The 12,381-nt window shown below is 46.2% G+C and overlaps 1 protein-coding gene across 8 annotated transcripts in view; it reads left to right on the top strand.

Annotated features, from left to right (window-relative positions):
- EML1 (EMAP like 1) overlaps positions 1–12,381 on the top strand; it is a 173,396-nt gene that overhangs the window by 88,057 nt on the left and 72,958 nt on the right. For all 8 annotated transcript variants that reach the window (XM_084793524.1, XM_084793520.1, XM_084793523.1 and 5 more), the window contains one exon: positions 10,487–10,669. In XM_084793524.1, coding sequence (XP_084649650.1) covers positions 10,487–10,669 — 183 coding nt within the window. The remainder of the gene's footprint in view (positions 1–10,486; positions 10,670–12,381) is intronic.

The raw sequence follows: 12,381 nt of genomic DNA, 5'->3' as shown, positions 1-12,381 counted from the left end.
GGATGCCTTATGCTAGGAAGGCAGTGAGCTTTGGCCCTGTGGATGGATTTTCAACCACTTAAACTGCTTTTCTGGTTTCTACAAGAGAGGCTTTCACAGCCAGGACATATTGTCTGAAACAAATCAAAACTATTGAGAAGACAGTTATATAGGTAACAAAATACATTAAATAGAAAATTACAGGAGGCAAAGGCCAGTGAATCTTGATGAGTTCAAGGCCAGCCTGCTCTACATAGGGAGTGCCAGGACAGCCAAGGCTATATGTCAAGAATCTGTCTCAAAGCAAACAAACAAACAAACAAACAAACAGAAAGCCTTCTAGAGACAAGCTCTTGTCACGTTGTCCAGGATGGACTCAAATGCCAAAGTTCAAGCAGCCGTCCTGGCTCAGGAGCCCCAGCAGCTGGGATGACAGAGGTGAACAAACAACCAGATTAACAGCGATTATTTTACACATGTTGCTGAAAGGTTCTGAAAACACGCTGTCTAATTTTAAATCCTTAAATTGACCCTCTCAGATCCTTTGTGCCAAATGATCTGATGAAGACAAATGTAGGAAGTGAACATTTGCAGCAAACTCTTTAGACCAAGACCCCCAATCTCTCCTGAGTCTTTGCCATCGCCCTGGCTCCCCGCTTCTCCCGTCATGCCTTTGTCTTTCTTTTATGGTGGAATCTGGTGTGACTGTCCGGCGTGTGATTAAAGGGCTTCCGCTTCCTCCCCCTCTCGCTCATCAAGTGGTTCTCAACCATCCTAATGCTGCAGCTCTTAGCACAGTTCCTCATGTTGTGGTGACATCAACCTTAACATTATTTTTTGTTGCTACTTCATAACTAACAGTAGTTTTGCTACTGTTATGGATTGTAATGTAAATATTTTTTGGAGATAGAGGTTTGCCAAAGGAATCCTGACCCACAGGTTGAGAACTGCTGCCCTAGAGACTGGCTATGCCCTTGTGGCCCACCGTGTCTCCAGTACACTGCAGCATTTAACCAGCTTCCACACATTTCAAGGAACCCGATGCTGCCTTAGGAGAACTTTTCTAGCTTGATAACAAGAGTTAGGCAAAAGGACATGAGAACATGGGTCAAGATAAAAGAGCTAATAAATTTACGGCACACTCCACTGCAGCTGTGTGGAGATGACACCATCAGTATCCTTGGATTAGTCAATGGTATGAACTCATGAAAACCCCTGTCTTCTTCCTGTCCTCATGCCATTATTTTTGTCAGCCTTGTGCATTGCAGCAAGGTGGGAGCCAGATGTTGCTTTCACATCTGTATTCCTGTGTTTCTACTATGGTCACTTGCTGATCAGTCTCTCTGTGATATACAGCAGCAGTGTTAACAGTTGTCCCGTTCATCTGAGACAGGGGAATGCCTGAGAACACTTCACCGAATTGAGCTGAAGGTTCATTTGCTTTGAACACTACACCATCTAGATCAGACATGGTCACACATTGCTACTTAGAATGAAATCTTTTTTTCCTGGCCTCTCCTACACTGATCCGTGGCCCCTGCTCGGAAAAGTTCAGCTTACTGTCTCTTTCAGATCTGGGGTCTCTGCTGAAGTTCCTCATGAGGTACTGACAGCATCTCTCTCTCTCTCTCCTGATGTGACGTCCTTTCATGGCAAGTTGTACAATCATTAGCTCACGGGCTTCATGGTGACTGGTTTGAGATACAGCACACAGGTGCATAATTTTCTGTGAAGTGACTTTGAGAGCCAGAGCTCCAAAGACAGGCCCAGCCCCTGGAGGGGTAAAGCTGAAATCCTTTGGCCAGGGTGGTACCGCCTCCTCCACCACCTGCAAGGCTGTTCATCTCACAGGAGGACCATAGTCCTGGCCTTAAAGTGTCAGAGGTTATGTCACTTCTTTGTGCAAAATGTTTTGAACTCCTTTTGCTATTAGGTCTCAGAGCATAAAAATACTTTCTGTAGCCAGTACATAATATAGAAGTTAACTTTTATGAGATAGTTTTCTGAAGATTGAGCAAAACGTTATTTTTCATTATTGTATATATGATTGGTTGTGAAATGTTAAAACTTAACAAGTGTCTGTGTGTGTGTGTGTGTGTGTGTGTGTGTGTGTGTGTGTGTGTGTGCATCTGTACATATGAATATGGAGGCCAAAAGTTGATATTGGATATCTTCTGAAGTGGCTTTCTGCTTTCTATTTTGAGACAATCTCTGTGGTGGTTTGAGTGAGAATGGGCCCCCATAGTCTCATATATTTGAATATTTGGTCTCCAGTTGGTAGAACTGTTTGGGAAGGGTTAGGAGGTGTGGCCTTGCTGGAGGAGGTGTGGCCTTGCTGGAGGAGGTGTGGCCTTGCTGGAGGAGGTGTGGCCTTGCTGGAGGAGGTGTGGCCTTGCTGGAGGAGGTGTGTCACTGGAGGTGGCCTTTGCAGCTTCAAAAGCCCTTGCCAGGTGCAGTCTCTTTTCTGCCTCCAGCTTGTGGGTCAGATATCAACTCTCAGCTGTTGCTCCAGTCCCATGCCTGCCTGCCTGCTGGCTGCCATGCTCCCCGCCATGATGGTCATGGACTCACCCTCTCAAACTGTAAGCAAGCCCCCAACTAAATGCTTCCTTTCATAAGTTGTCTTGGTCATGGTATCTCTTCACAGCACTAGAAACATAGCTAAGACAGTCTGAACCTGGGGCTCACTGACTGAGCTAGGCTGCCTAGCCAGTGAGCTCCAGGCTTGCACCTGGCTCTATCTCCCCCGCTGCAGATTACAGGTGCTGCTGCACCCTACTTTTACCTCAGTTCTAGGGTCCAAACTGAGGTCCTCATGCTTGTACTATATTAACTGATCCCTCTTTCTGGGTCCCTCCTTCCTGGACCTTTTTTTTTTTTTTTTTTTTTTAAACAACATTACCTGTCAAATATTTTGGAAAAGGTACAACACTGTCTTATGTGATTCCTCATGGTTTTAGGGTGAGTGCTTGTCCCTCTGATAAGCAGCACATCGGGGGTAGAACTTAGGGTTTATTCCTGGCTCAGCAGCACCATGGCCTTTGTGAGGTCTGGTAGAGCCAGAAGTTCTCACCCTCATCTGAGATGTGGGTTACAGCTCGGTGCAAGGATGCCCTATGGGCAGAGACATGTGACTCTGTGGCTTTGATTCTTGGACTTGCTGATATTAAGGATGAGCATCTTAACATGAAGGAGACAGGCCCTAGGCTCATTTTTTTAAAATTTATTTATTTATTAATTCATTCATATTACATCTCAATTGTTATCCCATCCCTTCTGTCCTCCCATTCCTCCCTCCCTGCCACTTTCACCCTATTTCTCTCCCCTATGACTGTGACTGAGGGGGACCTCTTCCCCCGTATATGCTCATAGGGTATCAAGTTTCATCTTGGTAGCCTGCTATCCTTCCTCTGAGAGCCACCAGGCCTCCCCATCCAGGGGACATTGTCAAATATGCGGCACCAGAGTTCATGTGAAAGTCAGTTCCCCACTCTCCACTCATCTGTAGAGAATGTCCTGTCCCTTGACTAGATCTGGGTAGGGGTTCAATGTTACTACACGTGTTGTCCTTGGTTTGTGCCATAGTTTGTGCAGAACCCCTGGACCCAGATCTGCCCGTCATAATGTTCTTCTTGTAGGTTTCTAGGACCCTCTGGATCCTTCTATTTCCCCATTCTCCCATACTTCTCTCACCTAGTGCCCCAAAAGGATGTCCTCCTCTCTGTCCCACTTTCCTGGTGAGTGAAGACTTTCATGGGACATGTCCCTTGGGCTAGTGTCCAGTTATAAGTGAGTATATACCATTTGAGTCTTTCTGCTTCTGGGTTAACTCACTCATTATGATCATTTCTGGTTCAATCCATTTGTCCACAAATTTCTGGAATTCCTTGTTTTTAATAGCTGAGTAGTATTTCATAGTGTAAATTTACTACAGTTTCTTTATCCATTCTTCTACTGAGGGACACTTAGGCTGTTTCCATGTTCTGGCTATTATGAGTAAGGCCGCTATGAACATGGTTGAACATTATGTCCTTGTTGTGTGGTGGAGCATCTTCTGGGTATATTCCAAAGAGTGGAATAGCTGGGTCTTGAGGAAGCCCTATTCCCAGTTTTCTGAGATAGCACCAGATAGATTTCCAAAGTGGCTGTACTAGTTTGCATTCCCACCAGCAATGAAGGAGTGTTCCTCTCTCCCCACATCCTTGTCAGCATGTGGTGTTGCTTGATCTTGCTTAGACTCATTTTTTAAGATGAACAAGGACACAGGGTGATGGCGGCGCATGCCTTTAATCTCAACACTTGGAAAGCAGAGATAGGAGGATCTCTATGAGTTGGAGGCCAGCTTGGTCTACAGATTGAGTTCCAGGACAGCCAAAGCTACACAGAGAAACCCTGTCTCAGAGAAAACAACAACATTAACAAGGATAATGTCCCCATTCCTGCACCTTTGAAATAGGATAAAACACAGTCTCAAAAAAAACCAAAACCCTAACTTGATAAATGATAGGATGAAATACTGTCTCAGGAAACCTAGATAGATAGATAAATGATAGATAGATAGATAGATAGACAGACAGATAGATGATAGATAGATAATAGATGGATGATAGATGATAGATAGATAGATAAAAATAGGAAGAAACAGACCCTCTTTTTTTTAAAACAGACCCTCTTATGGCACTTTTCACAGCTAGAAAAGTAATTGATTAAACTTAATTTTTATAATCATAAGTAGCTGCCTATAAGCAGAGGATTTTGGTGTGTGTGTGTGTGTGTGTGTGTGTGTGTGTGTGTGTGTGTGTGTGTGTTTCTGGAGCCAGGGTGTTGCAGAGCCTGTCTGGTGGGAACGGGAGGCTGTATGGGATGGACTCACCTCTCCTTGAGTCCTGACGCTGTCTGTGCAGCACGTGAGGATTCGTGTCATGTCAACCACACTCTGTCCTGAGGTTGTCACTGTGCTGAGAGCAGATGTGGCGTCTTCAGTCTGGGTGATCTCACCAGCTAAGTGCTGCAGTTTGCAAATTTAATTCAGTAACTGAAGTCCAGGCAACTGACGTCACTGGTGTGGGTTAGCAAAGGCCTGGCTTTGCTTTTTGTTGAGATAACAATAACATCAGCAGCAATGAGCCAAACATCGTGAGTGCTCCTAACCTGGAAATCCAAAGTATAAAAGGCTCTGCAGTCTGAAACTTCCAGAGTATCAACGTGGTACATTTTAGATTTCAGATATTTGCCGGGGCCACTCGATAAAACATAGATAAAACTTGAAAACTGGAAACATACCTGGTCCAAACTATTTCAGATAAAAGACATTCCACTTTTATGCACTATATGAGTGTCTCCAGGCCATTAATGTGTTAATATCAGATGTTAGGTCATTAATGTGTTGATATCAGATGTTAGGTCATTAATGTGTTGATATCAGATGTTAGGTCATTAATATGTTAACATTAGATGTTAGGTCATTAATGTGTTAATATCAGATGTTAGGTCATTAATGTGTTAATATTAGATGTTAGGTCATTAATGTGTTAATATCAGAAGTTAGGTCATTAATGTGTCATTATCAGAAGTCAGGTCATTAATGTGTTAATATCAAATGTTAGGTCATTAATGTGTTAATATCAGAAGTTAGGTCATTAATGTGTTAATATCAGATGTTAGGTCATTAATGTGTTCATATCAGATTTTGGGTCATTAATGTGTTAATATCAGATGTTAGGTCATTAATGTGTTAATATTGGATGCTGGTTAACACTCATTCTCATGAAAACACCAAGGTGGGAGAATTGGACCTGGCGTGGTCAAGTTACTTGCCATGGTTGGTGATCAAGATCAGGCATCCTACCATGCGTGCCCGGGCTGTGCTCTCTCTACTGTACCTTGCTCCCTCTGCAGCCCCAGGGTATCCACACCTCACAGGAGTGAGAAAGGACCTTGTGTAGCCTAGGCTGACCTTGAACTCCATGTGGCCAAGCGTGACCTTCAACTTCAGATCCACCTCCCTTGTGCATAGATCACAGACGTGGCCATCACATATGGTGACGTGCTGGGGGTCAAATCCAGGGCATTGCTCATCTGCTTTTCTCAGGATGATTGGCACAATGCTAGGGTAGGTAACGGTGTGTCCTTGACTGAGGTCTACTGGCAAGTTACCTGCTCAGGCCTCTGCAGTTCAGTGCCTCACCACTGTGGGCACAGTGCTAACGCTCTGCGGTGTGGCCGCTGTCTTGGGACAGTCTTTCTCACTTGCCAGTTACACCCCTAGCTGGGTAAGCAGAGCCCAGGCCACCAAGTAAGCAGGCGACCCAGCCAGTGGGTCCCAGTTTCACATGGAAGTCTTAAAAACCCAAGGTGGGCTGGGCTCAGTTGGGAGGCGCTGGCTCCACATTCACAGAGCCCTGGGTTTGGCCCACAGCACTGCTGTTCAAGGTCAGCCTAGGCCATATAAGACCTTCTCCGAAAGACAAATAAACCCCAATACAAAGAGTGAAAGTATAGAGAAAGCCTGTTTTTTCCAACACCCCCTCTAATATTACTGGAAAAATGATTTACAGTATGTGAAAACTTCCAAGTCTCTAGTCTCTAAAATACAAAGATTTTTTTTTAATTGTTTTTGAGACAGGGTTTAGAGCCCTGGCTGTCCTGGGCTTGCTTTGTAGACCAGGCTGGTCTCGAACACACAGTGATCCATCTGCCTCTGCTTCCCAAGTGCCGAGGATTAAAGGTGTATACTACCATACCCACCTGGAAAAAAAAAACAAACCTTCTTTCAAAAAATTTTGTTTTTATTTTATGTATGAGTGCCTGAATGATACGTGTGAACCGTTGTGTATTGGTGCCTCAGAGGCCAGAAGAAGCCGTCAGATTCTCTGAAGCTGGGGTTACAGTAGGTGGTTGTGAGCTGCCGTGTGGGTGCTGGGAATTGAACCCAGATCCTCTGCGAGAGCTCTTAACCTCTGGGCCACCTCTTCAGCTTCCTGTTGCGGGCTGATTTCATGACTTCCCTGGACAGCTGTGCAGGAGGCACCATTTCTAAGATTCCTCTAAAATGGATAATTTGTGGCAGTTTTGTCTGTGCCACATTCCTAGGCCAACACAGTCTTCTTTGACAGAAATGAGAGAAAACGTTTCTTTTCGAGCTGTGGAATTCAGTGGCATCTTCAGTGGTTGGCAACAGTCTGTGTGGGTCAGTGCAGGCCATGGGTTATGCTGTTCTCTGTCTGATCCATTCCCCAGCAGACTCAAGTGCTGCCAAGCCACGCTCTCCAGGGCCGTTACCTGCAGAAAGTGTCACAGCTGAGCGGGATCTGAAAAGCTCAAGGTTTACCTCACAGGGAAACCTCAGCAAGGCTCAAAAGCAGAGAATCTCCTGAGGAGATGAGACGCACCCGCTTTTATTTGTGCTAAAAGGCAGCTTTTCTAATAAAATATTCTGTTATACTTCTTCCTATACAAATTTGGTGATATGACTGAAAGTCTGATTTATGCATTTTTGTTCAAGTCTCGCTCCTGTCCATCCATCCATCTACCCATCCACCCACCTACTGAGGATACAGTGGTGCTGTTTTCAACCGTGAATTTTAGACCATCATCAGCAAGACATTTCTGTCCTACTTCATGTGTGCATATACTCAGTTGATAGTACAGGTTTGGACCATACAGGCTTCTGTACTGTGCTAGCTCAGACAGCATTCACAAGTTTGTATGTCTTGTCTAAAAGGTGTTGTTTACATGAACAACCCAGAGAGGTCATAGCTGATCTTTCTGTGTTAGTGTTCTGTGACTATTAACAGAAGATTCGAGATAAAGGACTTACAAGAAAGATGAGATTTATTTGCCTCAACATTTTGACACTTGTGGTCCATGCTTTCTTGGCCCTGCTGCTCTGGACCTGTAGTGAGGCAGCATCTTGTGGCCAGATCATGGGGTGGAGCAGAACCACTTCCCTCATCTCTGGGAAGCAAAAAAAGAAAAATACAAAAGAGATTGAGACCCCAAAATCCTTTGCAAAGGCCTGTGTGCAGTGACCTCACAGTGACCTCAGAGCCTCTACCAGGCCCCACTCCCAGAAGTTCTGCAGCAGCACCACCCCACCACCTGTGGCCTAACACTTGGGCCTTGAGAGAAAGCTATAACATTATTTTTGCAATTTATAAAACATTATTAATAAAATACCAATTCTTACTGCACAAATATGTTCAGAAAGGAAGAACAGGGCAGTGGTGACTCACACCTAGCACTCTGGAAGTGGAGGCAGTCAGATCTCTGAGTTAGGGGCCAGCTGGTCTGTAGTGGATTCCAGGACAGTCAGGGCTACCCAGAGAAAGTCTGTCTTGAAAAACCAACCAACCAAAGTTCAGAAATGGTTAGAGACTCAAGTTCAGTTCCCAGCACCTAATGGGCCACTCACCAGTCAGAACTGCCTGTAATGTTGGCTCCAGGGGATCCGACACCCCCAACTGGCATGCACATACCTACACACTGACATATAATTAAAGGTAGGGTGAGATTTTAAAATGATTCAGATAGAACTCTGGAATTTTGAAAGAAACGTTAGATTTGCCTTTACTCTGCTACTGTATTGATGGCCTTGACTTATAGCACACACTGACACATTAACTTGTACAGATATTTCTCTCTTTTTAATTTTTACTTTATGTGCATTGGTGTGAGAGTGTAAGATCTTGGAGTTACAGACAGTTGTGAGCTGCCATGTGGGTGCCGGGAATTGAACCCGGGTCCTTTGGAAGAGCAGGCAGTGAGTGCTCTTAACCACTGAGCCATCTCTCCAGCTCCCCAGATATTTCTAATGAAGCAGATACAGAACTAGTCTGCTGTTACAATAACCATCTGAGGTAGACACTGGTATTGTCCCTACTTTCCTGGTGGAGAAACTGGGATGCCTAGTGGGGAGCAGCACTGGAATTTGGTCCATGCTCTTTATAATGGAAGGCTCTGTCTCCTGCTCTAGAAGTGCTTATACGTGGTAGTAACTATTACAGCTTCTTTACAATGCCCCTCACCCCTTTCACTGTGACATGGCTCTTTGCCTCTCTTATTTTAACTACATGGCACTATTTTTTCCTATTAATTTGCTTCTATCTTGCCTTTATCTTTGTATCTAAAGTATGTCTTTGGGACCATTGAGATGGATTGTTAGCAGGACTCACATGATAAAAGGAGACCCAGGAAAGATATCCCCTGACCCCCCCCCACATGTGTGCCATGGTGTGTACAAATGTATACACTTATACATATACGTACAAATAAGTAATTTTTTTAAAGCTCTAAGGGGAGCTTTAGGTCAGGGCTTCCCTTAGGATTTCTATTGCTATGGTAAAATACCACACCCAAGGCAACCAAGAATTCAGTTGAGCTAATAGTTCCCAAGGGTTAGAGTCTACAGTGGTGCAGGGAGAGCATGGCAACAGGCCCCTGGAGCAGCAGTTGGGAGCTCACATCTTGATCCACTAAGCTTTTGAAACACCAAAGCCCACCCCTAGGGAAACACCTCCAGCACAGCCACACCTTCTCATCCTTCCCAAACAGCTCCGCCAACTAGGGACTAAGTCCTCAAACATCTGCACCTGTGGGGCCTGTTCGCATTCACACCACTGCAGGAAAGGCGGTGTGGTAGGAATGCAGTCAATGAGGAGGATTTTTTAAAAAACGAGGTGAGAGAGATGAGGAAGGTCATGCAGAGCCCTGTGGGGGTGCCCGGGGGTGGGAGCTGTGTCTCTGGCTAAGGTGGCTGTTACATAAGGGTTTGTATAACAGACAGATTTGACCATTTGGTGCTTTGTCCTTCAGAGAGTGGGACCAATCTGTGTTTCCCCAGTCTGTGCTAATTTGGGAGTGGTGCTCTGCATCGGAAGCTCTGAGGGCTGCGTCTGAGTCTCATGATGTTGTCCTGTTGGTGCCAGCACTCACACCTTGACCTGGGTTCATCTCCATCCGGCCACAGTTTGGTGGAGGGTCTTTGAGATGACAGATGGATTTAGACAGACCTGCTTTGGTTTCAAGAGGCTGAGTGACATAACGGTGGGCCGTGTGGCCTTCTGACCACAAACTCCCGGTCAGCCAGCACTATTGGATAAAGGCTAGAGGAGTAGGTACAGATAGGGTCCCGCACTGTTGAGAATCTGAAATAAACAGAGTCTGACATCACTCGCGTCCCTGAGGTTCCCTGATACCATTGAATAAGCAAACAAATGGGCGTATATGTAGAAAAACAGAATGCCAGTGTAGACGTTAGTATAAACATGGCGGGCACACGGGGAGTGAGAGGCTGGTGATGGAATGAAGAGCAGAAGTTCCATAAAGTAAACCAGCTCACATGGTTCTGTCTTAGGTCGATAAGCGGAAATTCCATAAAGTAAACCAGCTCACGTGGTTCTGTCTTAGGTCGATAAGCTGCATCACATTCAAACAGTGCCCTGATGTGTGTGCCGATCTGGTTGTCACGGGGGCCATCTCACTCACCTGACCCTTCTCTTTGGTCTAGATGACAGCGCCTCTGCCGCCAGCAGCATGGAGGTCTCAGACCGCATCGCCTCTCTGGAGCAGCGGGTCCAGATGCAGGAGGATGACATTCAGCTGCTCAAGTCAGCGCTGGCCGACGTGGTTCGGAGGCTGAACATCACGGAGGAGCAGCAGGCTGTGCTTAACAGGAAAGGACCTACCAAAGGTGGGCATGGCGCAGCATCCACAGCAGTGTTAAAGATCCTCACTCCTCATGGGTGATTCGCCCCCAAACCGACCCCAAATCAAAATGTCCTTAGCCCCACACACCGAGCCAATCTCACAAAGTTAGACAGTATTTGTCAAGTGGGCTTTTTCGTGAGCTGTCCTGCATGATCCTGAGGCGTACATTTGTAGTCGATCCTTAAATACTCTTTGAGTCAAGGAAGGGACTGTCCAGATGGACCACAGAGGTCAGGGAGAGCTTTGGGCCCTGCTGGAGGTTCCCTGTGGAAAGCTTACTGGTGCATCTCATCTCTTCCTGTGTCCTCACCGAAGCACAGAAAACTCATGTGGTGCATGGCAGCCCCTTGGCCAGTCTGGATGTAGATATGGGAGGCTCCCCTTAGGAAGCTGAGTCAATTAGGCATCTAGCTGGCCTGTTTGTTCAGCTTTTTTTGGGGGGGATGTGCCTTTGGCTGCTTTTGAGACCCCTCTTATACCCATGGGGATGCAGCCTGAAACAGAAGTCTGTAGCAGTGGGTTTCTGCCTAACTGGAGCCATTTATACATGCCTCTCCCAGGACATGGCCTGCAAAAGCAGTGTTCACCTTAAGCAACATTGCAGTGACTCAATCTTCAAATTTCAGAAACAAAAGATGTCATAAAGACCTTCACCACATGCATGTGTGTCAGTGTCCCGGCATTTACACCCAAGGGCCATGGCTCCCCCTCACCACATGCACGTGTGTCAGTATCCCGGCATTTACACCCGAGGGCCATGGCTCCCCCTCACCACATGCACGTGTGTCAGTGTCCCGGCATTTACACCCAAGGGTCATGGCTCATCTTCCACCAGAGTTGGTTTTCTGGCTGCGCAATGGAGGCTGTGAGCTTTCTCTGGTTAAAGCACCCTGAGGTTGTAGCATATTAATGTGCCTCTAAAAATGTCTTTCTTGGCTGCAGGTGATGGTGCACACCTTTAATCTCTGCACTCAGAAAGCAGGGGCAAAGGGGATCTCTGTTAATTCCAGGAAAGTCAGGTCTACACAGAGAGACCCTGTCTCAAAAATAAAAACAAAAATAAACCTTTCTTGGACCACGGAGAAAGCTCAGTCATAAAGTGCTTGCCATGCAAACATGAAGACCAGAGGCCCCCCCCCCCCATGAGGTGGTGTGGCTTGTGGGTTATAGTTCTAGTCCTGGTGAAGAGGCAGTAGATGGGTCCTGGGCTTCACCGATCGGCCTAGCTTACTTGGCAAGCATTAGGCCAGTGAGAGATCTTGTCTCAAAAACCAGGGCACATGAACTTGCATCTCTCTCTCTCTCTCTCTCTCTCTCTCTCTCTGTCTCGTTCTCTACCTCCCTCCCTCTCTCCCTCCTTCCCTCCGTCTCTGTTGGCTTGGAGGCTCAGGTTGTCACTGGAGTTGGGAGAGCACTGTCTAATGTTGACTCTTCTTGGTTTTTCTCAAGCCTCGCCGTCTCCTGGGCTTGGCTCTCTGGCCACTCTGTGGAAAGGGACCCTGTTCTTTGTCCTGCCTTATGCTGAGGGCAGACCCACATCAGAGGAACATGCTACCCTTGGCTCTATATTTTGAATAATCCTTTCCTATGATCTTTGCTTCTAAATGCCAACGCAGTTGGGGTATTTCAGACCACAAGCCTGGTTATTTTAGATATCCGCGACCTACTCAGCTTGCCAGATAGAGCTGATGACGA

Source organism: Acomys minous (assembly GCF_964271855.1).
Source record: "Acomys minous genome assembly, chromosome: 8".
Lineage (NCBI taxonomy): Eukaryota > Metazoa > Chordata > Mammalia > Rodentia > Muridae > Acomys > Acomys minous.
This window is presented reverse-complemented; position numbering and strand designations above follow the sequence as displayed.